General features: G+C 42.3%; 1 protein-coding gene across 1 annotated transcript in view; it reads right to left on the bottom strand.

Moving 5' to 3' along the window:
* Positions 1-2,810: 2,810 nt before the first annotated feature.
* The window catches only part of gtpbp4 (GTP binding protein 4), a 37,274-nt gene continuing 14,924 nt past the window's right edge, over positions 2,811-25,160 (bottom strand). The window contains exons 8-17 of the mRNA XM_048560856.1: positions 24,987-25,052; positions 23,886-23,975; positions 22,899-23,009; positions 17,983-18,057; positions 17,850-17,901; positions 12,154-12,254; positions 9,775-9,975; positions 8,737-8,802; positions 7,591-7,734; positions 2,811-3,421 (exon numbers count right to left, since the gene is read on the bottom strand). Coding sequence (XP_048416813.1) covers positions 3,269-3,421; positions 7,591-7,734; positions 8,737-8,802; positions 9,775-9,975; positions 12,154-12,254; positions 17,850-17,901; positions 17,983-18,057; positions 22,899-23,009; positions 23,886-23,975; positions 24,987-25,052 — 1,059 coding nt within the window. The 3' untranslated portion in view covers positions 2,811-3,268. The remainder of the gene's footprint in view (positions 3,422-7,590; positions 7,735-8,736; positions 8,803-9,774; positions 9,976-12,153; positions 12,255-17,849; positions 17,902-17,982; positions 18,058-22,898; positions 23,010-23,885; positions 23,976-24,986; positions 25,053-25,160) is intronic.

Genomic DNA, 25,160 nt, shown 5'->3' on the forward strand with positions numbered 1-25,160 from the left:
AAACTGGTACTACAAGATGACTTGTAGCCCAACTTCTTATTTCAGATGGAATGTTTACATCTTTCAGAATTTGAAAGCTGGTCTTCTCTTTACACTTTTAAAAACATAATGTTGGAAAATATGCAGAATTTAGATAAAACAATGAGTGAAAACACTGAGAAATTAGTGTATTATCAGTTAACGAATAATTGATTTTTCTCCAGTGAACGCTTACTTTTCACTTTTAAGCTGTTCCGAGGTGTTGTGGAGTGAGTGAAGTACTCAAAAGCAGTCAATCTTGTAGAACTCTAGCACCAAAATCTATTACCTGATAGCTCCCAGGTGGTACAAGGGTTAGTATCACAGCACCAGGGACACTGCCAGGTTCAATTCTACCAACGGACGACTGTGAGGGTTTCTGCCAGGTGCTCCAGTTTTCTCCCCAGTCCAAAAAGGTATGGGTTATGTGGATTGCTGTGCTGAATTGTTCCGTAGTGTCTGGGCTACATGGTAGCGATGGAAAAGGTGGGAATGTGTGAAGGGGAACTGGGGAACCTCGGTCTCGTTGGAATTGTCTTCAGTGGATTGGTGCAGACTCGGTGGACCAAATTGTCTCTCTCTCCACTAGGTATTCTATGATTATTTGTTTCAATTACATGGGTCAACCTTGAAAGAACTTAAATATTCTTCAAACAGTTACAGGAGATCTGAGAAAATATCCCTGTAATTGTGCAACACTCTCTCAAAACTGAAGTACCAACATAAATTGAGATGCTGGAACAGAACATGAATGCACCAACATCTGAAACAAGCTGACACTGAAATTGACTATTAGGGGAGGCAGTGGCCGAATGGTATTACTGCTGTACTGCCAATTCAGAAAGCCAGATAACATTTTTGGGGACCTGGGTTTGTATCCCACCATGGCAAGTATTGGAATTTGAATTGAATAAATGTCTGGAATTAAGAGTCTAATGTTCTGGAGATAAATGTTCAAACACTGCCAGGGCAGATGGTGTAATTTGATTCCACGAAAAATCTAGATGGTAACAAATCTAAAGATGACCATGAATCCATTGTTGATTGTCAGAGAAACCCATTCTGGTTCCCTAATGTCCTTTAGGGAAGGAAACTGCCATCCTTACCTGGTCTGGCCTACATTTGACACCAGACCTATGGCACTGTGGTTGACTCATAACTGCCTGATGGGTAATAAATGCTGCCAAGCCAGTGATGCCCTCATCCTGTGAATGAATTTTAAAAAAAACTCAAATAATTCCATGCATTGTTAACACATAGAAAGCGGAGTGTCAGCCCTGCAAGCCTGTTCCGTCAGTCAATGAGATCAGTGATCTGTGGCCAAACTCGACATACCTTGTTTTGGCCCATAAACCTGAATACCATTGCTTAACAAAACAAATATTATATTTAAAACAACTGATTGCATTCACTTGTTTGTGGGAGTGTTCGAAACTTCTCCCTACCACCGTGTATAGAAGTGCTTTGTAACATCTCTCCCGAACGGTCTGGCACTAATTCACAGACTATGTGTCCAATTCTAAAATTCCTAATCAGTGCAAACAGGGTAGATAATACTATCTCTTGTTAATATCTTGAAAACTTTGATTGGATCACCCCTTAACCTTATAAAAGCAGGCCTAATTTGTGTAATCTCTCCACAGAACCCGTGAAGTCCAGGTATCATTGTTGCAAACTTGTGTTGTATTCCCACCAAAGCCAATATATGCTTCCTAAGGTGTGTGAACTGCACATGGTACTCCAAATGGGGTTTTGCATAACAGCAGCATAACCGCTGCATCCTTATACTCCATTCCATTAGCTTTCCAGACCTCTCTTTTAACTTCCATTCATCACTTGAACAGTACCAGCTTTCCCAAAAAGATGAAGTCTCCTAGCAGAAACCAGAGATATCTTGGGTAACTTAAACACGAGGAAAAAGTCAATAAAGAAGGGAAACTTGAAATTTGAGTGACATCTTTATTTGAGGGACAGAATGGTGCACGAGCGCGCACATGGGCTAAGACTGAAAAATAGAGTGGGAAGAGAAAAATCTACTGGTTACACAATATCCAAACAAACTTTCTTCTGTTTGGAAAAAGGGCATGACTGCACATTTTCAGTATCATTACTTGAGTCAAAGGATAATATTTCTTTTAACACTACGAATAAAACACACGTAAGCTTAATGACCAACACCAATACTATTCATGATTATCTACAGAATTTATCCAGTATTTGTTCTGGAAAAACGTGCATTATTTTAAGAATTATATGTTTTAAAATGTATTACACATACTTTTTTAAAATAAATTTATGACTTAGATTTTTGGAAATGCACTAAAAAAATCAAACAATTTATCTTAATTTTAAAAGAAAAGGGCTTTAGCATTTTGGTGCTATCTCATTTCATGTTGCAGAGATCACAAGAGGCAAAATATTTGAGAAAACAAAATGAAATAAGTTAAGTCAAAGCATATAATTTTCCTAAAATATAGGAAAAAAAACCCTCCGCAGAGTATAAGGCTTAGTATTTAACTCTCTTCCAGGCATGCCCACCTTGAAGGTGGTTAAGGCTAGATCTGCTCACAACTTAAACAACACAAAATAATGTACTGTGCAGTTCTAAAACCAGTGGAAGACAAGATATCAAAAATTCTCAAACAATACAAAAACTCTCCTTAGGTAACAAACAGGACAGCAATGTTAAGAAATTTTAAATGGAAAATACCTGGCATTTCTGGACTCTAGACCAGAGGGAGAGGCAGTCTGGATTACGATATGTGCAATTATGAACCAAACATTAAGCCCACTTTTAAACTCAAATCCATTTAATGAACACAAATTACATCTTGTTTACTAATGCAAGAACTGATAATTCCATTTACAATGCACATTGCTAAAACTGGATTCAGATAATCAAACTGACGACACCTGCAGATATTTGGCAGCATTCAGCAACTTTTCAAAGTAGGATTTTGTCAGACCTTCCAAGAGCATACTAATTCAGTTTCGAAAAATGTTTCTTATACATTATTGCTTGAGTTCAGAAACCATATCCTTGAATGAGCAACAAAGCTCAAATTTAACATTCAGATTCATTCTTTTCAAAAGTACAATTATATTTTTGACAAGATATTTCCTATGTTCAAAATCTTCTCTCACTCGGTTCTTCTATCATGTGTAAATCAAGATGCTTTGTAGCTTCTTTTCTGACGGGTTGCAAATTGAACACAGTCCTGCAATTTAGAGCGGGCATCCTCCTTTTAGTTCATCGACGGTCTGTTCTACCCATTTTTCGCTTGCCAGCTAACAGATGCTTTGGTTTAAGATCAAATACGTGTCGGTCAGCCTCTCCTTTCTTTCCCATGCGATTCATGTCCAGTTGGGAGTTCTTCATCATCTTTTTAACCTTCTTCAACATCTAAGCAGAACAAAAATAATTAAAGTAGAAAAAAATGCAGAGACAAGGATGACATTGTGTTAACAATTTATATTTATACAGCATATTAAATACAAAACATCCTATGGTATTTCACAAGAATATTAAGGCTAAAAAAAATTCCTAGATTTATTAAGAGATTAAAGGTGATGACCAAAAGCTTAGTTAAAGAAGTCAAAGATATTTAGAGAAGGAATTCCAGAGCTTAGGGGCAAGGCAACTAAAGGCATGACTACTAACAGTGGAGTAATTATAATCAGTTCTGCTCGAGACACCAGCATTGGATGATCATAGATTGCTTGGAGGGCTGGGGTATAGTGAATATTACAAATATAGGAAGGGGTTAGGCCATGGAAGAATCTGAAAACAAATTCTAAGTATTTTAAAAACGTAAGTGTTGCTGGTCAACATCTACTCCAATTCAAGCATGTACAAAAGCAATGGAGAAACAAGACCATAACGAGGTGTAGAGCTGGATGAACACAGCAGGTCAAGCAGCATCAGAAGTGCAGGAAGTCTGATGTTTCGGGCCTAGACCCTTCATCAGAAATGGAAGGGAAGGAGGTTCTGAAATAAATAGGGAGAGAGGGGGAGGCGGATTGAAGATAGACAAAGGAGACGATAGGTGGAGAGGAGACAGACAGGTCAAAGAAGCGGTGATGGAGCCATTCAAGGTGAGTGTAAGTGGGGAGTTAGGGAGGAGATAGGTCAATCCAAGGAAGACGGACAGGTCAAGGGGGCAGGATGAGGTTAGTCGGTTGGAGTTGGGGATGGGGCTTGAAGTGGGAGGAGTAGATAGGTGGGAGGAAGGACAGGTTAGGGAGGCAAGGACAAGCTGGGCTGGTGTTGGGAAGCGGTAGGTGGACAGGAGATTTTGAAGCTTGTGAAGACCACATTGATACCATTGGGCTACAGGGTTCCCATGTGGCAAATGAGTTGCTGGTCCTGCAACCTTCAGGTGGCATCGTTGTGGCACTGCAGGAGGACCAGGATGGACATGTCTAAGAAATGGGAGGGCAAGTTGAAATGGTTCGCGACTGGGAGTTGCAGTTGTTTAGTGCGAACTGAGCGTAGGTGTTCTGCAAATCAGTCCACAAGCCTCCACTTGGTTTCCCCAATGTAGAGGAGGCCACAACAGGAACAGTGGATGCAGTATTCCACATTAGCAGAAGTGCAAGTGAATCTCTGCTTGATGTGGAAAGTCTTCTTGGTGCCTGGGATGGGGATGAGGGGGGAGGTGTAGGGGCGGATGTAGCACTTCTGTGGTTGCAGCGAAAAGTGCCGGGTGTGGTGGGGCTGCAGGGGAGTGTGGGGCAGACAAGGGAGTCACAGAGAGAGTGGTCTCTCCGGAAAGCAGATAAGGGTGGGGAAAGAAAAATGTCTTTGGTGGTGGGGTTGGATTGCAGATGGCAGAAGAGTCGGAGGAGTGGTACGTGAGGACAAGGTGGGATTCTGTTTTGGTTGTTGCAGGGAGTGGGTGTGAGGAATGAGTTGCGGGGAATGCGGGAGACACGGTCGAGGGTGCTCTCGACCACGGAGGGGGGTTGTTACAGTCCTTGAAAAACAAGGACATCTGAGATATACGGGAGTGGAATGCCTCATCCAGGGAGCAGATGCGGTGGAGGTGAAGGAATTGGGAATGGGGATGGCATTTTTACAGGAGGGTGGTTGGGAGGTGGTGTATTCTAGGTAGCTGTGGGAGTCAGTGGGCCGGAAATGGGTGGGGTAGTTGCCAGAGACATCCATTTCAAGCCCACTGACTCCCACAGCTACCTAGAATATACTTCCTCCCACCCACCCTCCTGCAAAAATACCATCCCCTGTTCCCAATTCCTTCACCTCCACTGCATCTGCTTCCAGGATGAGGCATTCCACTCAAATACATCTCAGATATCATCCTCGTTTTTCAAGGACCGCAACATCCCCCGAATCAGTGGTCAAGAATGCCCGCAACTCATCCCTCACACGCCCTCCCCACAATAACAACCAAAAGAGAATCTCCCTCGTCCTCACGTACCACCCCACCAATATCAGGATCCAATGCATCATCCTCCGAGACTTCCGCCATCTGCAATCCGACCCCACAACCAAAGGCATTTTTCTCTCCGCACCCATATCTGCTTTCCAGAAGGACCCGGTCTCTGTGACTCCCTTGTCTGCTGCACACTCCCCTCCAGCCACACCACACCTGGCACTTTTCCCTGCAACTGCAGGAAGTGCTACACCCACCCCTACACATTCTCCCACATCCCCATCCCAGGGCCCAAGACGACTTTCCACATCAAGCAGATGTTCACCTGCACATCTGCTAATGTGGTATACTGCATCCGCTGTTCCCGTTGTGGCCTCCTCTACATTGGGGAAACCAAGCAGGGGCTTGGGGACTGCTTTGCAGAACACCTTTGCTCGGTTTGCACTAAACAACTGCAACTCCCAGTCGCGAACCATTTCAACTCCCCCTCCTACTCCTCAGACGATTTGTCCATCCTGGGCCTCCTGCAGTACCACAACGACGTCACCCGAAGGTTGCAGGAACAGTAACTCATATTCCACTTGGAAACCCTGCAGCCCAATGGTATCAATATGGACTTCACAAGCTTCAAAATCTCCCCTCCCACTACCGCATCCCAAAACCAGCCCAGCTCTTCCCTGCCTCACTAACTTGTCCTTTCTCCCACCTATCGCCTCCTCCCACCCCAAGCCACACCGCCATCTCCGACTGACTAACCTCATCCTGTCCCCTTGACCTGTCCATCCTCCCTGGGCTGCCCATCTCCTCTCTACCTCTCCACCTATACTCACCTTTACTGGCTCCATCCCCACTTCTTCGACATGTCTGTCTCCTCTCCACCTATCTTCTCCTTTATCCATCTTCTATCCACCTATCTCCCTATTTACTTCAGAATCCCCATCCCCTCCCCCATTTCTGATGAAGGGCCTAGGCTCAAAATGTCAGCCCTCCTGCAGCTCTGATGCTGCTTGGCTTGCTGTGTTCATCATGCTCTACATCTTGTTATCTCAGATTCTCCGGCATCTGCAGTTGCTACTATCTCTGGATAAACAAAAGAATTAGGAATATGAGAAGACTCATCACCTTCAGCCTGCTCAACTAATCAGGTCGACCTGATTGTAGCTGTAATTCTGCATTTCCACCTATTCCCGATATCCTTTCATGCGCTTACTTAACAAGAATCTACTTTGTATTAAAAAATTTCATGGATTTTGCTTCCATGACCTTTTCAGGTGTAGTGTTTCCAAGGGCTCATGACCCTCAGAGAAAATAATTAGCCTCAATGTTTTAAATCGGCAATTCTTGACTTTTAAACAGTAGTTCTAAATTCTCCCATAAGAAGAAAGATCATTTCCACATCCAACCTGTCAAGATCCCTTAGAATCTTTTATCTTTTAATCAGGCCACCTCTTCAAAACACAATAAACAGAAGATCATTCTGCCCCTTTAATCCGTTCTGCCATTCAACATCACCACTGACCACCATTTATACTCCCATTCTCTCCCTATATTCATCCAGAAACCTATCAATTTATTTCCTAATAATATTCAATGCTTGTTCTCCACATTCTTCTGTGATACAAAATTCCACTCCTCACTGAAGTAATTTTTCCTCATCTCATTACTGCCTACTGGGCATCCAGAGACAACAGTCCTTGGTTCGAGGACACCCTTCCTCCACCACCAAACACACCCCCCATCCCAAAATCCCTATCCCTTCTATTCCATAGCTCTATCATTGCTCACAAGCCTGTTGTATAGCACTTGTCACGATACCCTCCATTACTTCCTCAAAGACTCAAGAAAATGAGTTAAATTTAAGAATATAAGAAACAAGAGGATTTGGATCTAGCTAACAGACATCAGCTTCCCAAACCTTTGTTTTCCTTCCAAAGACAACAAAAACAAGTGTGCCAGTTTTATACAAGTAAATCATCTCAAATTTTATCAAGGGATGTTAAAAGCAGAAAGTTCCCAAATGATCAAATTTCTATTAGGGAAATATACGCAAAATTATTGAGTCTGTTTGCAACGGTCATCAATGTTTTTGTATATGTGGAATTGAGATGAATTACAGCATATTAAAAAAAAATCAAAAATGTATCAATGAAAACAAGTCTAATGTGTATTAGGAACAAACCTTTTCATCACGCACACCAGAAAGATCACGTGGAGTGCGCGAAGTACTCCGAATGCGGACTTTAGATGTTGGTGGTTGAGATTCCTCACGTTTACGTTTTCTGGTGACACTTCTAGATCGTCGAGCTTGCACAGCATAGTGTGCCTAAACAATGTGAGGACAAGGTAGAATTTATATTTAAACATTGATCATTTTGAAAGATATGATAATTCAATGCATTTAAAAACTTAAAGCTGTTAACACCATTACATTTTCAATACACAATTTAAAAATGTAAATTTGTCATTACTTCCAAGGAAGGGCAGTTTATAATCAAATGATTGCATTTCAAAACTGCATAAAAATGCCCCCACTGAAAATTTTCTCCCAATGCTCTGAAAGCCTATTATTGAGGCTTAATAGTAACATATTTGACTATGAGAGGATAATCTTTTGAAGAACAGCTAGGAAAATTCATAATTCCTGCAGACCTGTCCATAACTGACCTTGCAAAAAATGCCCAAATTTAGCAATCAGACCACGCAATTAGAAACCAAGTATACAAGCCAACATTATACAGTGCCATATCACTCATGCTTAATTCAAAGCAATCAGCCAATTTTGTAATTTCATTATTTATGACATAACTTCAGTCCAATTTCAAGGTACCCTTTCGAAAGTTGCCACAAACCAACAGGGAATAATTCCCCCATGATTTGGGAGGAAACATCTGCGTGATTCAACAGCACCTTACATCAACTGCTGGGAAGTGCATCTTAGTGGTTGGACCATATGGCTGAGGTGGGGAAAGAATAAAAGGAAAAGATTCATTTATTTATTTTCCTCCTGTCTTCTTTGGAAGGAGCACCCATTTTCCACAAAGCATCACAACAAGCACCCAGCAATACAATGAAAACAAATATATACATTGGTCCTAGGCCACAGCCAACACTGTTTTCTCTTTTTGAACTGAACCATTCAACATTAAGCAAAACAAAAAACTGTAGATGCTGGAAATCTTAAACAAAAACAGAAATTTCTGGAAAAGAAAAATCAGCAGGTCTGGTAGCATCTGTAGAAAAAAAAGCAGAGTTAACCTTTGAGGTCCAGTGGCCCTTCATCAAAATGCCACAATTTTAGGTAATATTCAGTTTTAAAAAACCTTACATCATCTTTGTCATCCATATCTAAGCCAAGCGATCCCATTTCCTTTTCCAAAGTTTTTCGTTCAATCTGTAAAAACAGAAAAATGCTAGTACGTTTGCTTTCAAATTTCTGGAAGAAGGTTCTGCCTTCTCATCCAATGTATTCATCAGCATTAACGCTTACGATAAGCAAAATAATAATTATAATGGTCAAAGAAACATGTAATGCATCTTTGCAAAACAATTCAGAATTCTACTATCCATCATAACTGGATTGTTTCCTCAAACATATTCAAGGGCAAAACGTTATGGAGGTTGGCTCGCCGAGCTCGTCTGTTGTTCCGTGGATGTTTCGTTACTGTGCTAGGTAACATCCTCAGTGCAGCCTCTGATCAAGCGTTGACCGCATATACATTCCACTATGAAGGAAACCCATTAAGTGAGGCAATCCATCGCAATGGACCCCAGAGTTTAAAAACCTGGCAGGAAAACACACCGACGCTTCATCAGAGGCTGCACTGAGGATGTTAACAAGCCCAGTAACAAAACGTCTGCAGAACAACAAACCAGCTCAGCTAGCCAACGAACCTCAACACCCACAACCTGAGCTACAGATCTACTCCAAAACCTTAGAAACTTACGGGCGCAACATGCTCAAACTGGCAAAGAAATGGGAAAATTATGTTGATTATCTCCATTGATTATTAAGTGGTACATATTTAAAATTCAAAACTACGTGGAATTTATTTCATGTTGGCATGCTCACTTGGAAAGATTGCAAGTATGACAAGAGGAGGGAACACTCGTGGGTTTTTACCCACATGTGGATCATGGCTATCAGTACAAAGCGATTGCGGATCCTAATCCAGGTAAGAAGTTTGGAGCAACAATTCCACTTGCCCTGTAAACTTAGAAGACCACAAGAATTACCTGAGGTGGGAGAAGTGAAGGTGATCACCAATATGCTGACACACTGGAATAGACCATAAACCTCAAAATTAAGTTTAAGTTATTGAACAAGAACCTATTCTTGAAAACAGAACACACAAAATGTACCAACCTTTTTAGCAGTTCTTGGCATCTTGGGACCCTTTTTTGTTTGTTTCTCTCTGGATATCAAGATTTGCATTTTTTTCTTTTCTCTGATTTGACTGGCCAACTTCCTAATGTCTTTCATTTCTTCATCCTCACTCTCAGAATCTGAATCATATTCACCTGCCATTTGTTTCAATTCTTCTTCTTTTTCAAGCTGTTGCAATTTCTAAAAGATGCATTTACAATTTTTTTTTAAAATCAGACACCAAATCCTAAATAGCAGATAGAGAGCCGATGCACATTAATATTACATTAAAATGCTCTTTTGAAATTAAAAAATTGCATTTGAAATCACTAGGCATTTGCAACCATGTGTACTTGACTCCTCAAAACCAAGGTGGCTAATTTAAACCATATTCTAAGGACAATTCAACAAATAGTTACATAAGCAGTTTGACTTGCTACATAACGACATTCAGAGAATGCTGTGCAGAAAACCACATATCAGTGGTGGATAAGTTGGTGGGGGGGGGGGGGGGTGGATTCTGACGGACAGGATTTGGAGCATCTGGAAAGGCAAAGCCAACGTAGCTTTGCTCGTGGAAAATCGTGTCTCATGCAATTAAATGAGTTTTTGAAGAAGCGGCATAGAAGATTGATGAAAGCAGAGCATGTGACTTCTGTATGGACTTCAAAACATTTGCTAATGTTCTGAATTATTTGGTTGGATAAAGTGGGATCCAGGGGGAGCTAACCAACTGCATACAAAATTGGCTTGAAGGTAGGAGTCAGAGGGTGGTGCTAGAGGATTGCTCTGCAAGCTGGATGCCTGTGACCAGCGGTGTGCCACAAGCATCAGTGCAGGGTCCACTGCTTTTTGGCATTTATATAAATAATTTTGATGTGAATATTGGAGGCATGGTTCATAGGTTTGCAAATGACACCTAAATTGGTGTTGTAGCGGACAGTGAAGATTATCTCAGAATACAATGGGACCTTAATCAATGGGGTAATGGACCAAGAAGAGGTAGATGGAGTCTGATTTAGACAATGTGAGGAGTTGCATTTTGGTAAGGCAAACGGGGGGGCAGGACGTGGGCAGTTAATAATGGTCCTGGTGAGTGCTGCCAAACAAAGAGACCTAGGGGTGCAGGCGCATAGATCCTCAAAGTCAAGTTGTAGATAAACAGCGTGGTGAAGAAAGCACCACACAACCAGCCCAGCCCTTCCCCCCCACCCACTGCATCCCAAAACCAGTCCAACCTGTCTCTGCCTCCCTAACCGGTTCTTCCTCTCACCCATCCCTTCCTCCCACCCCAAGCCGCACCCCCAGCTACCTACTAACCTCATCCCACCTCCTTGACCTGTCCGTCTTCCCTGGACTGACCTATCCCCTCCCTACCTCCCCACCTACACCCTCTCCACCTATCTTCTTTACTCTCCATCTTCGGTCCGCCTCCCCCTCTCTCCCTATTTATTCCAGTTCCCTCCCCCCATCCCCCTCTCTGATGAAGGGTCCAGGCCCGAAACGTCAGCTTTTGTGCTCCTGAGATGCTGCTTGGCCTGCTGTGTTCATCCAGCCTCACATTTTATTATCTTGGAATCTCCAGCATCTGCAGTTCCCATTATCTCTGGTGAAGAAAGCGTTTGGCACGCCTGCCTTCATTAGTCAGAACATTAAGTGTAGGAGTTGGGATGTCAAGTTGCATCTGTATAGGTCATTGGTGGGGCCAATTTTAGAATACTACGCACAATTCTGGTTATCCTTCTATAGCGAAGATGATGTCAAACTTGAGAGGGTGCAGAAAAGATTTACAAGGATGTTGCTGGGACTGGAGGATTGAGTTACAGGGACAGGCTGATTAAGCTGGGACGTTTACTTCCCTGTAGCATTGAAGGCCTTTTCAAAGATTATAAAAATCATGAGGGGCATGAATAGGATGAATTGCCAAAGTCTTTTTGCTAGGGTGGGGAGTCCAAAACTAGATGGCATAGATTTAAGTTAAGAAGGTAATGATTTACAAGGGATCTGAAGGGTAACTTTCTCACATAGACGGTGGTGCTTGTATGGAGTAAGCTGCCAGAACAAGTGGTGGAGGCAGGTACAATTACAACATTTAAGGGTCATCTGGATGGGTATATGAATATGAATGGTTAGAGGGACATGCACCAACTGCTGGCAAATTGGACCTGGTCGGGTTGGGATACCCGGGTCAGCACGGACAAGTTGGAGTAGAGGGTCTGTTTCCGTGCTGTGTGACTCTATACACCACAGTTTACAGGAAAATAATGCTGTGCTGGCGTCTTTGTTAAGTCTAGAAAATTACTCTCTCAGTAATGTTTAGATACCTGGCAAAAGACAAAACCATTAACATTATAAAGGTAGACTATAACCCTAACTCACCTGCATAATTTCAGGATCGATGTAATCAGCTATGTTGTGACCTTCCCATATTTCGGGAATCAGATCTTGCTTCTCAGACTCATTCATTAGATCCCAGTGTTCTAAAGAATGAACAGATGTTACTTACTGAGATGTAAATATTTGATATTTTAGCAGCAAAATTACCACAGAAATATTATCGGTGAGTAAACAAATCAAATGCTCAAACTCCAGTCATGTGGTTGCAGTGGGAGAGAGACTCACTGAGTTCTCTTCAGAAAGAGAAGGAAAACTTCAAGGTGGACATCTTTAGAAAAAACTTCGCAGAATGGTTTTCATTGACTCGGAGACTGTAAGGACAGCTGATGCTGGAAGCTAGAGTCGATAAGTGTTGGAGCTGAGAAAGCAGGTCAGACAGCATCTGAGGAGCAACAAAGTCAATGTTTCGGGCCAAAACCCTTTGTCAGAAGTCTTGGCAAAGGGTTCTAACCCAAAACATTGACTTTCCTGCTCCTCAGATGCAGTCTGACCTGCTGTGCTTTTCCAGCTCTACATTTATTGACTCCAGTTCTGGCATGTGCAGTCCTTACTGTCTCCAAACTCCAGTCAGCCAGGTACTCCTGTTCAGTGCATCTGGAAAGAATTCTTATCTGCATCTCACATTTTAATGAAGAAACCCAACAGCAATATCCAGAGATATCTCCTTTTCAAATATTCAACTATATATATTTAATAAAGCTAGTCAAATGTCCACTAAGCCCAATTGTTTTGGAAACATCAAGTTGTCTGACATCAATCCTTACGGGGCCCTCAAAACATGTGATTTGCACCATAAGCACTATAACCTGCAAAGCCATGGATCAAGTACACCTCCGCTCAGTTCGCAATAAACAACTGCACCTCCCAGTCGCAAACCATTTCCACTCCCCCTCCCATTCTTTAGATGACATGTCCATCATGAGCCTCCTGCAGTGCCACAATGATGCCACCCGAAGGTTGCAGGAACAGCAACTCATATTCCGCTTGGGAACCCTGCAGCCCAATGGTATCAATGTGGACTTCACCAGCTTCAAAATCTCCCCTTCCCCCACCGCATCCCAAAACCAGCCCAGCTCTTCCCCTCCACCCACTGCATCCCAAAACCAGTCCAACCTGTCTCTGCCTCCCACCTGTTCTTCCTCTCACCCATCCCTTCCTCCCACCCCAAGCCGCACCTCCATCTCCTACCTACTAACCTCATCCCACCTCCTTGACCTGTCCGTCTTCCCTCGACTGACCTATCCCCTCTCTACCTCCCCACCTATACTCTCCTCTCCACCTATCTTCTTTTCTCTCCATCTTCGGTCTGCCTCCCCCTCTCTCCCTATTTATTCCAGAACCTTCACCCCATCCCCCTTTCTCATGAAGGGTCTAGGCCCGAAACATCAGCTTTTGTGCTCCTGAGATGCTGCTGGGCCTGCTGTGTTCATCCAGCCTCACATTTTATGATCAAGTACTGGAAAGCGGGATTAAGAATGAACGACTAGGTTATTCAATTTGCACAGATCCCACGCACTTAATGACAGCTTTTAATGATGTAATGTGTTGATGATCATCTTATCATCTAGGTCAGGAGATGGAGGTAGGATCCAGCACAATAGTAGGAGCCCAACTAGTTAAGACAAACTGCTGTGAAACTCGGATTGAAGTCTGAGTTGGTGGCAAGGTCACTATTGCGTGCGCGCCTTAATACAAAGGGAGACTTCATGCCCAGACACTCTTCCAGTCTCTAGCCAAGTCATTTGCCAGTATTAAAACAAAAAAATTGGCTTTACTCAGGCTAACAACAAAATTCACGCAGACGATTAATTTAGCTTGGTTCAGTCCTTAACCATTGCAACTTCTTGCATCCAGATTACATATTGATCAATCAAAGGTTTCCTCTGCAAAACATGCTTCTGATGATTCAGAAAATGAAGTCTTCCAATTAAGGAATTAGACTCTGAACATTTAATTAACTCAAAAGGAAAAATTATTATAATATTTAATTTAAGGATAGTTTTTATTAAGAATCAATGAAACAAGGAATTTGAAAATATTTTTAAAAGCTCATAACCCAGAGTTGGACTTGAATATGTAATCATAGAACAGTACAGGCCCTTTGGCCCTCGAGGTTGTGCCGACCTGTCATACCGATCTGAAGCCCATCTAACCTACACTGTTCCATGTATGTCCAAATGCTTATCCAATGACGACTTAAATGTACCTAAAGTTGGCAAATCTACTACTGTTGCAGGCAAAGCGTTCCATTCCCTTATAACTCTTCGAGTAAAGAAGTAATCCTTGGAATAGAAGTCCCATTTGCAAATAAATGACCTTATCGGCCACATACTCAGTGCTTCCACAGACACGGAAACAATACAAATTCAAGACTATAGCTGATGGCTGAAGCTTATGGACACCCACATGAAATAACTTATAATAAATAATAATAACAAGGCAGAACAAACTCAATGAGCCACAAATTTTAATCTACTGTAGCTGGAACGGAAAGGCTCCAGGAAGGGTTGTGCATGTTTTACGCCATCTGACACTTTTCCAATCAGGTGTTAGTAGCATAACACGGTATAGAGCTGGATGAACACAGCAGGCCAAGCAGCATCAGAGGAGCAGGAAGGCTGATGGTTCGGGCCTAAACCATTCTTCAGAAATGGGGGAGGGAAAGGGGGTTCTGAAATAAATAGGGAGAGAGGGGGAGGTGGATAGAAGATGGATGAAGGAGAAGATAGGTGGAGAGGAGACAGACAGGTCAAAAAGGCGGGGATGGAGCCAGTAAAGGTGGGTGTAGATGGGGAGTTAGGAAGGAGAAAGGTCAGTCCAGGGAGGACGGACAGGTCAAGGGAGCGGGATGAGGTTAGTAGGTAGGAGATGGGGGTGGTGTTTGAGGTGGGAGGTGGGGACGAGCTGGGCTGGTTTTGGGATGCAGTAGGGGGAGGGGAGATTTTGAAGCTCGTGAAGTCCACATTGATACCATTGGGCTGTAGCATTCCCAAGCAGAATATGGGTTGCTGTTCCTGCAACCTTCGGGTGACATCATTGTGGCACTGCAGGAGGACCAGGATGGACATGTCATTTGAAGGGAAAGGGGAGTTGAAATACTTCACAACTGGGAGATGCAGTTGTTTATTGCGAACCAAGCGAGGCTGTTCTGCAAAGTGGTCCCCAAGCCTCCGCTTGATTTCCCCGATGTAGAGGAGGTCACAACAGGAACAGCGGATACAGTACACCACATTAGCAGATATGCAGGTGAACACCTCCTTGATGCGGTAAGTCTTCTTGGGGCCTGGGATAGGGGTGAGGGGTATGGTGTAGGGTTAGGTGTAGCACTTCCTGCCATTGCAGGGAAAAGTGCAGGGTGTGCAACCGCAGGATATTTTCTCTACAACAGCAGGAAGTGCTACAACTGCCCCAACACCTCCCCCAACACCCCCATCCCAGGCCCCAAGCCTTTCCACATCAAACAGATGTTCACCTGCACATCTGCCAATGTGGTATACTGCATCCGCTGTTTCCGTTGTGGCCTCCTCTATATCAGGGAAACCAAGCGGAGGTTTGGGGACTGCCTTGCAGAACACCTACACTCGGTTCACACTAAACAACTGCACCTTCCAGTCATGAACCACTTCAACTCACCCTCCCTTCCTTAGAAAACATGTCCATCCTGGGCCTCCTAGAGTACCACAACGATGCCACCTGAAGGTTGCAGGAACAGTAACTCATAATCCCCTTGGGAACCCTGCAGCCCAATGGTATCAATGTGGACTTGACAAGTTTCAAAATCTCCCCACCTCCTACTGCATCCCAAAACCAGCACAGTTCATCCCCGCCTCCCTAAACTGTCCTTTCTCCCACGTATCCCCTCCCCTCCCACCCCATCTCCTACCTACTGACCTCATCCCGCCCCTTGACCTGTGTCCTCCCTGGACTGACCTATCTCCTCCTTAACTCCCCACCTACACTCACCTTTACTGGGTCCATCCCCGCCTCTTTGACCTGTCTGTCTCCTCTCCACCTATCTTCTCCTTTATCCATCTTCTATCCACCTCCCCCCTCTCTCCCTATTTATTTTAGAACCCCCTTCCCCTCCCCCATTTCTGATGAAGGATTTAGGCCCGAAACATCAGCCTTCCTGCTCCTCTGATGCTGCTGTTCATCAAGTTTTACACAGTGTTATCTCAGATTCTCCAACATCTGTAGTTCCTACTATCTCTGAAACAAGGTGTTAGTGGTGTTGTAATTACAATGTCATAAATTAGTTATTACAGGTCTACATTGAACAGGGGATGGAAGTTATCTTTCTTGATAATCTGTTCTTCTTCCTGACTCCCCTTGTTTACAAATTCTCTAATCTTGCTGGGCTCAACATTGAAAATTATCTTTTACATCTGCTCCTAATTAAAACTTTATGTCTGCCGGTCTAACTAATGATTTATCTAGCAGGGATCACTTTGGAAGAGGGCACAATTTACAGAATTTAATAAGAATAATGTCAGATGATCAAACCATCAAGTAAAATTTTAACAGTGATAATGGGAACTGCAGATGCTGGAGATTCCAAGATAATAAAATGTGAGGCTGGATGAACACAGCAGGCCAAGCAGCATCTCAGGAGCACAAAAGCTGACGTTTCGGGCCTAGACCCTTCATCAGAGAGGGGGATGGGGGGAGGGAACTGGAATAAATAGGGAGAGAGGGGGAGGCGGACCGAAGATGGAGAGTAAAGAAGATAGGTGGAGAGGGTATAGGTGGGGAGGTAGGGAGGGGATAGGTCAGTCCAGGGAAGACGGACAGGTCAAGGAGGTGGGATGAGGTTAGTAGGTAGCTGGGGGTGCGGCTTGGGGTGGGAGGAAGGGATGGGTGAGAGGAAGAACCGGTTAGGGAGGCAGAGACAGGTTGGACTGGTTTTGGGATGCAGTGGGTGGGGGGGGAAGAGCTGGGCTGGTTGTGTGGTGCAGTGGGGGGAGGGGATGAACTGGGCTGGTTTAGGGATGCAGTGGGGGAAGGGGAGATTTTGAAACTGGTGAAGTCCACATTGATACCATATGGCTGCAGGGTTCCCAGGCGGAATATGAGTTGCTGTTCCTGCAACCTTCGGGTGGCATCATTGTGGCAGTGCAGGAGGCCCATGATGGACATGTCATCAAGAGAATGGGAGGGGGAGTGGAAATGGTTTGCGACTGGGAGGTGCAGTTGTTTGTTACGAACTGAGCGGAGGTGTTCTGCAAAGCGGTCCCCAAGCCTCCGCTTGGTTTCCCCAATGTAGAGAAAGCCGCACCGGGTACAGTGGATGCAGTATACCACATTGGCAGATGTGCAGGTGAACCTCTGCTTAATGTGGAATGTCATCTTGGGGCCTGGGATGGGGGTGAGGGAGGAGGTGTGGGGACAAGTGTAGCATTTCCTGCGGTTGCAGGGGAAGGTGCCGGGTATGGTGGGGTTGGAGGGCAGTGTGGAGCGAACAAGGGAGTCACGGAGAGAGTGGTCTCTCCGGAAAGCAGACAGGGGAGGGGATGGAAAAATGTCTTGGGTGGTGGGGTCGGATTGTAAATGGCGGAAGTGTCGGAGGATAATGCGTTGTATCCGGAGGTTGGTAGGGTGGTGTGTGAGAACGAAATTTTAACAGTGGTTATTTTATTATTTGGGCTATGGCAAAAAACATATTTCAAATAATTACTTACTCTGGAGGTTCAAGACATAATCATCACCCAACTCCAACTCCAAATCTCGCTCCTGTCAGAGGAAGAGCATCTTTCATGATAAAGTACTGAGAGAAATTTGGATCAATCATTTACAATCTAAATCTCCACTAACCGTTTTACGTTTTGGTGCATCAACCACCATTTTTCTGCGTTTGGATGCTCCTTCAGGTATCCAAGGCAGCCTTTCCTAAAACAGAAGACAGGACAAAATCTGCAACACAAGTTTAACTTGAGACATCCAAAACACTAACTTTTGTGCTATAAAGAGCGAAAGTGCCACTGTGCATAAAATAAATGAAAACCCATTGCACTCAATGGGTCAGTGTGAGCCACAATGCCTTTGTTCATGAGACTTGAGCCAGGGTGATGTCACAGTGTGTCATGGCAACTCAAAACTCACCAAGCAAAAACAATGCCAAGTATGATAAACGCGTGAAGCAGGAATTTGGTTGGTTAATAGGATTGGTAAACACTTCTCGTCTTTGAAATAAAAGTGAGGTCTTCATTTGTGATTAGATTTCTAGCATTTTTTTTACTCTTTTCGTATAAAGATACTGCTTAAGTATTATACTGATATTGAAGATTTTTCTTTCTTTTTAGTTTACAAAGACATGTTATCATTACAGCCATTGCAACATGCACAAGCTGCTGGGCATCAACATGTTCTAGAGTGAACACATCTATATGATGTGCCTGTGGTTTGAGAGATTTCGAATCAGAGTTGAGGAGTTGGAGAGGGCTGTTGAAGGAGGAGGAGGAGAAAAGAAGCAAGTTACCTTGACTCTTTGTTCCAGAGGGTGGTCACACCCCTCAGGCTAGGTAATTGAACACAAGCCTGTGATCTGGGTAGGAGGGTGTAACTGTTGGTGATGCAATTCAGGAGCCTCAGTCGCTGCAATCATCCCAACAGGATGCAAGCTGCACAGAGGGGAGGCAAGGTGAGCAAAGTGACAATGGCACTTTGGTATAGGGAGGAATTCTAGACGGCAATGGAAATAGAAATGTAGTTATGGGAGGGGGCGACATAATTAGGGTGATATATTCTTTGCAGCTGCTCCAAAGGCTTTGTTGTTTGCCCTTTGCTGTGGTTTGGCACATCTCCTTGGGGCTAAAGAAGAGCTTGCAGAGGGAGGGATCCAGCAGCCATTGTCCATGTTGGTAGCAATATCATTGGTGGGACTAGAAAGGAGGATTTGCTTAAAAGATTTTTTAACAGTTAGAAACTAAGTTAGACGACAGAACCTCCAAGGTAATAATCTCTGGATTACTACCTGAACCACAAGCAAACGAGCATAGGATCAGTAGAGCGTCGTAGTTAAATGCATGGCTCAAAGAGTGTCATTGGGGAAAAGGGTTCAACTAGGGATCAGGCTATTTTGCACCTGAGACAGCTTTAATAGTGATGTTAGAGTAAAATATTGCCTTGGAAATACTGACCATAACATGGTAGAAGTTAGCATTATTTTACTGGGAAGAGCTTGGGTCAGAAACAACGATGCTAAGCTTAAGTAACTAAGGTCATAAAGATATACAGCATGGAAATAGACCCTTTAGTCCAACTCATCCATCCCACCCAGATATCCTCAATAAATCTAGTCCCATTTGCCAGCATTTGGCCCATATCCCTCTTACACCCTTCCTCTTCACATATCCATCCAGGTACCTTTTAAATGTTGTACCAGCCTCCATCACTTCCTCTGGCAGCTCATTCCATACATGCACCGCTCTATGTGAAAATGTTGCCCCTTAGGTCCCTTTAAAATCATTCCCTCTCACCTTAAACCTGTGCCCTCTAGGTTTTGACTCCACTACCCATTGGGAAAAGACCTTGGCTATTCACCCTATCTATACCTCTCGTGATTTTATAAATCTCTATAAGGTTAGCATCCTTAGCATCCAACGCTCCAGGGAAAACAGCACCAGTCTATTCAGTCTTTCCCTATAACTCAAACCCTCCATCCCTCGCAACATCCTTGTAAATCTTTTCTGAACCCTTTCAAGTTTCATAACATCCTTCCTACAGTAGGGAGATGAGAATTGCATGCGATATTCCAAAAGTGGCCGAATCAATATCCTGTATGGCTACAACATGGCCTCCCAACCCCTATATTCAATGCACATAAAGGCAAACATACCAAACACCTTCTTCACAATTCTATTTACCTTCGATTTCATTTTCAAAGAATATGAACCTCAGGTCCAAAGCCCCTTTGTTCAGCAACACTCCCCAGGCCCTGACTATTAAGGATGTAAGTCCTGCCCTGATTTGCCTTTCCAAATGCAACACCTCACGCTTATTTAAATTGAACTCCATCTGCCTCTCAGATGATAATGTGTGGAGCTGGGTGAACACAGCAGGCCAGGCAGCATTCTAGGAGCACAAAAGCTGACGGTTCGGGCCTAGGCCTGAAACATCAGCTTTGATGCTCCTAAGATGCTTCTTGGCATGCTGTGTTCACCCAGCTCTACACTTTGTTATCTCGGATTCTCCAGCGTCTGCAGTTCCCATTATCTCCATCTGCCTCTCCTCTGCTCACTGGCCAATCTGATCAAGATTCCGTTGTACTCTGGGGTAACCTTCTTTGCTGTCGACTACACTTCCGATTTTGGTATCATCTGCAAACTAATTACAAAGGAATGAGGGTGACTTGGCAGGAGTGTACTAGGAAGAGGGTTTAGCAGCAAAGATGGTTGATGAACGATGACAGATGAAGAAAATATTTCAAGGCCCACAGTAAAGATATATTCTACAGTGGAAGGCGGATTCTAGGAAGGGGAAAAACTAACCATGGTTAACCAGAGAAGTTAAGGATAGCATCAAACTGAAAGAAAAGAAACATACAATGTGACAAATATTAGTTACAAAAAACAATAAAAGATGACCAAAAAAAACTTTGAAGCTAACTAGCAGGTAATAACAAGATGGACAGCAAGTACTTCTCCGTTTGTATAAAAAGGAAGCAAAGAGCCAAAGTAAGCACAGCCCCCTTAGAGAATGATGTATGGAAATAATAATGTGGTAGGAAATGGTGGAGAAGTTGAATAAATAGCTTGTATCATTCTTCATTAGTATTATTAGACACTAATAACATTCCAAAATGATTTACTAATCAAAGGGCAAAAGAAGAAGAGGAAATAAGTACAACAACAATCACTGCAGAACGAGTTCAAGGGAAATTAATGGAGCAAAAGACCAATAAACCCACTAAACTTAATGAGATGGATTCTAGAATAATAAAATAAAGTAGATTAAAAAAAAGCAAGTGCACTGGTAGTAACCGTCCAGGAATCCTTAGATTCCAAAAAGTCCTACCAGATTAAAAAAGTGCCAATGAAACACTTTTAATTTGAAAGAGGAGACAAAAAATAAGGTAACTAGGCCAGTTAGCTTAACGTCTGTTTTTGGGAAAATGTTAGTGTTTATTGTTAGGGATGTAATAGAAAACATTTAAAAATACAAATTATGATCAAACAACGTCAGGATCGCTTCATGAAGAAGAAACCATATCTGAAGAATTTACTAGAATTTTTTGAACAGGTAACAAATAGGATAAGTAAAGCGGAAGCAGTAGGGGTAATATCTTTGGATTTTCAGAAGACCTTTGATAACACATGAAGCTACTTAAAATGACAAAGCAAAATGTGTACGCATGGTTAGATAACTAATCATCCAATACAATAATGAGACTTCGGATAGGAGTGTTATTTCACAATGACAATCTTTAACTAGTGGGGTGCTAAAGGAATTAGTGGTGAGACCACAGTTATTTACAAATGTGTTCAATGAATGGCTTGGACAAGGGAAGTGAATGCATTATAAGCCAAATTTGTTGATAACACGAGCATAGGTGATGATGACACAAACAACTTGCAGGGGAATACAGACAGGTTAAGCGAGTAGGTTAAAAACTTGGGGAAATGTGAGGTTTGCACTATGGCAGGAGCTGAGTATTATTTAAATTGGGAAAGACTGCAGAAAGTGGCAGAATAGAGGGATCTGGGAGTCCTCATCCACAAATCTCAAAAAGCTAGCATACAAGATCAGTGGGTAACAGGGAAACTAAATAGACTGTTGTCCTTATTTCAAACAGAATGCAGTATTAATGTAGGGTGACTTAGTTAAAACTACACAACACACTAGTCCGACCACAGCTGCAGTACTGTAAAGGGCTTGGAGAGACTGCCATTGAAGGCAATCCAAGGAAGGTTCACAAGGCTGATATTGGGTATGGAGGGACTGTTATATGAGAAGACAGAGTTGTTTCGAGTGGTACTTAAAAAACATTTGCATGCTTAAAAAACATTTTTAAAGGGACTTAATAGGGTAGATGCAGAATGGTTGTTTCTCTTTACAGGAGAATCCGGGGCCATGGGGCATGACCTCATATTAGGAGTAATTTCTTCTCTCAATAGTTTGTGAATCTGTGCAGTTCTTTACCACAGAGTGCTGTTGGGATGGGTCATTAAGTATTCACAAGGTTCAGATAAATTGATGTTTAATCAGGAAGGAATAACGGGCAATCACAGGAAACTGGAGCAGAGATTATGAGGTCAAACATGATCTCATTGAATAGCGGAGCAAATTTGCTAAGTTGAATAGCTTACTTCCACTTCAGCTCCTACTACTTTTGTCTTCCAGTTTGTTCTAAACGTAACACTTCTTAGAAAGACTCAAGAATGAACATTAAATTAAGACAAATGAGAACAAGGACACTATCCATCCCATTCAGCATCCAAGCACAGACATGAAAAGGTGCCAAAAGGACAAATTAACTTGGAATGCCAAGGCAAAACTACGTTCAATCATGCAATAGTGTCAAAAATCATACTTTTAAGATCAGCAAGATGAGAAAGTTGAATAATTCCAAAGTCAAACAGGACAAGGGGAGGGAAAGCAAGAATCACAGGTCACATCTCTATAAAATTAGATCATTTGTTTAAAAACCTATGTTGAATGGCTGTTGCTCAATATATGATTAAGAAATCTTTACTGACTGCAATATTACAACAAAGCTACGCTTAACTCACCTTTTCATCTCTCTTTGATGGAACAGCTAGATGTAGTCTGTTCAGTAAATCATTCACCTTCTTGCCTTTCATTTTACTATCAACACGATGAGCAAGAAGTCTGTCACATGCCTAATAACATTAAGTAAATAGGTTTGTTAAAACTGATTTACTAGGATTGCTTTTGAAAAAGCTAAGTCTTCAGCACTGAAAACCCAAATAATCACATACTAACTCACTAAAAAAAGAAAGAACTCCAGATGCGGCAAAATCAGGAAGAAAAACAAAGATGCTGGGAAAGCTCAGCAAGTCTGGTAGCATCTGTGAAAAAAAAGAGTTAACGTTTTGGGTCTAGTGACTCAATCCTCATCAATCCTCAATATTGCAAACCTTTGGATGACTAATTTGAAATAACTGGATTGATCAGATACTTGGAAGCAGCTTAATCCAGTATCCAGGGGCCCTTAAGGTCCAATGTCGTATCCCTAACTGGATCGAAAGGACTGCATGCAAAGTCCCACCTGCTTCAAAGGTGTGTCAAAAATTGTCTAAACAGATTGATTAAAAAATATGAAATCCAGTTTCCCAAAACGTTAACAGAAAATAATAACAGGAACTCTTGAAACTGCTTCTTCCAATTCAACTGTAAATCCTACTGTCTCCATCTAACCAAGTTCCAAGTTTAACAGACCCAACTTCTGTTCCACTCAGATTTTTTTCATTTTACCCTCCTCCCAGTAAAGATTGGAGGGTCGCAAGTCATTTTGTTTAGTTTATAATAACTATGGCTAAGAACAATCAGAACAATTGATCTAATAAGAGTACTCAATTAAAATTGGATGGAAATGGCCTTTGAACTTCATTCAGCAATGTAGCATCATGTACAAGATCAGCGTTGCAAACCATACATCCTACCTCATTACTGTATCATCCTTGTACAAAAAAGTAAAGCTAATCTTTTTGCTCGATACCCCAATCATTGCGTAAATGTTATACCCTAAAACGCACCTCAGTTTTAACTTTAATGATGCCCTCCTCTGTCAAAGTACTTGTTTCTGTTACAGTGATCCCTTCTGCCATTAAATCTGAAAAAATTTTCTGTAAGATAAAGCATAATTGCAATTAAATAGTCTCAGTACTTCAATGAGATCTCACAACATGCCTCATTGACTCTCAGCTTCCAAGTGATGATAAGTCCTGAGGGGCATTTGATTAAAGTAGAAACTGGATAAAATTGTGGATGACAGCTTCACAAATGCTGAGAAGACATTCAAAAGATCCCTACGATAAATACCACACAAGACCAGACTCCCCGAATGTTTTCGAAACTGTCTCAAATGTGGACAGTGGCAATTACTGACTTTGCTTTTTATTCATTCAAGGGTTGTGAGCACTGCTGACTGGGACAGCATTTATTGCAACTTTTAATTGTCCTGGAGAAGGTATTAGTGAGCAGCCTGCTTGAATCGCTGCAGTCCACTTGGTACGGGCAAACTCGCAATCACCGTTATAGAAGTTGTTCGAAGATTTTAACTCAGCAATACTGAAGGATCAGCAAATATTTCCAAGTCAAGATGGTGAATGATTTGGAGAGGAACTTGCAAGTGGTGTATTCTGCTGTTCTTGTTCTTCTAGGTGATAGTAATTATCAGTTGGGAATGTGATAGGGAGTCTTGGTGACATTCTACTGTGCAGGTCACACACGGTACACAGCGGGTGAGGTCCAAGGTCACAAATAAACCAGAATGATACAGGACAAATTTCATTTCTTAAAGAATAAGAGAACTGATTCAATTTTTATGCCAATTCATTGTTATCAATATGATTGGCAGCTACTTGTTTCCAGCTTTGTAGGAAATGAATGTAAATCAAAAAGGTTTTTTAAAAAAATTTTATCCATTGAAATAAATAGGCCAACATGAATATTATTCTAAGGCTTCGATAAGACTGAAAGTATTTTTATTTAACAAGAATTTAGTTTTGGTGATTGGAAATTGTTATCCAGAAGAGTTGCAAATATGGAGCAAATATTGATTTTAAAAGTGGCTTTAAATCCAGTTACTTTATTAACTGATTTGTACTGCATACTATCCATAAAAAGGTACTAACCTTCTGTTCTTCTTTAAGTTCATCTATCTTCTTTACATCAGATTTATTTGCAACAATAATAAGGGGCTGAAACAATAAAGTGAGCTAGTGAAACAAAATAAACCATCTTTCTTAGATACAGATACATTGATCGAAAAGTCATGCATTTAACTACAATGATATTGAACAACGAAG

Source organism: Stegostoma tigrinum, chromosome 2, assembly GCF_030684315.1.
Source record: "Stegostoma tigrinum isolate sSteTig4 chromosome 2, sSteTig4.hap1, whole genome shotgun sequence".
In the NCBI taxonomy this organism is placed as follows: domain Eukaryota; kingdom Metazoa; phylum Chordata; class Chondrichthyes; order Orectolobiformes; family Stegostomatidae; genus Stegostoma; species Stegostoma tigrinum.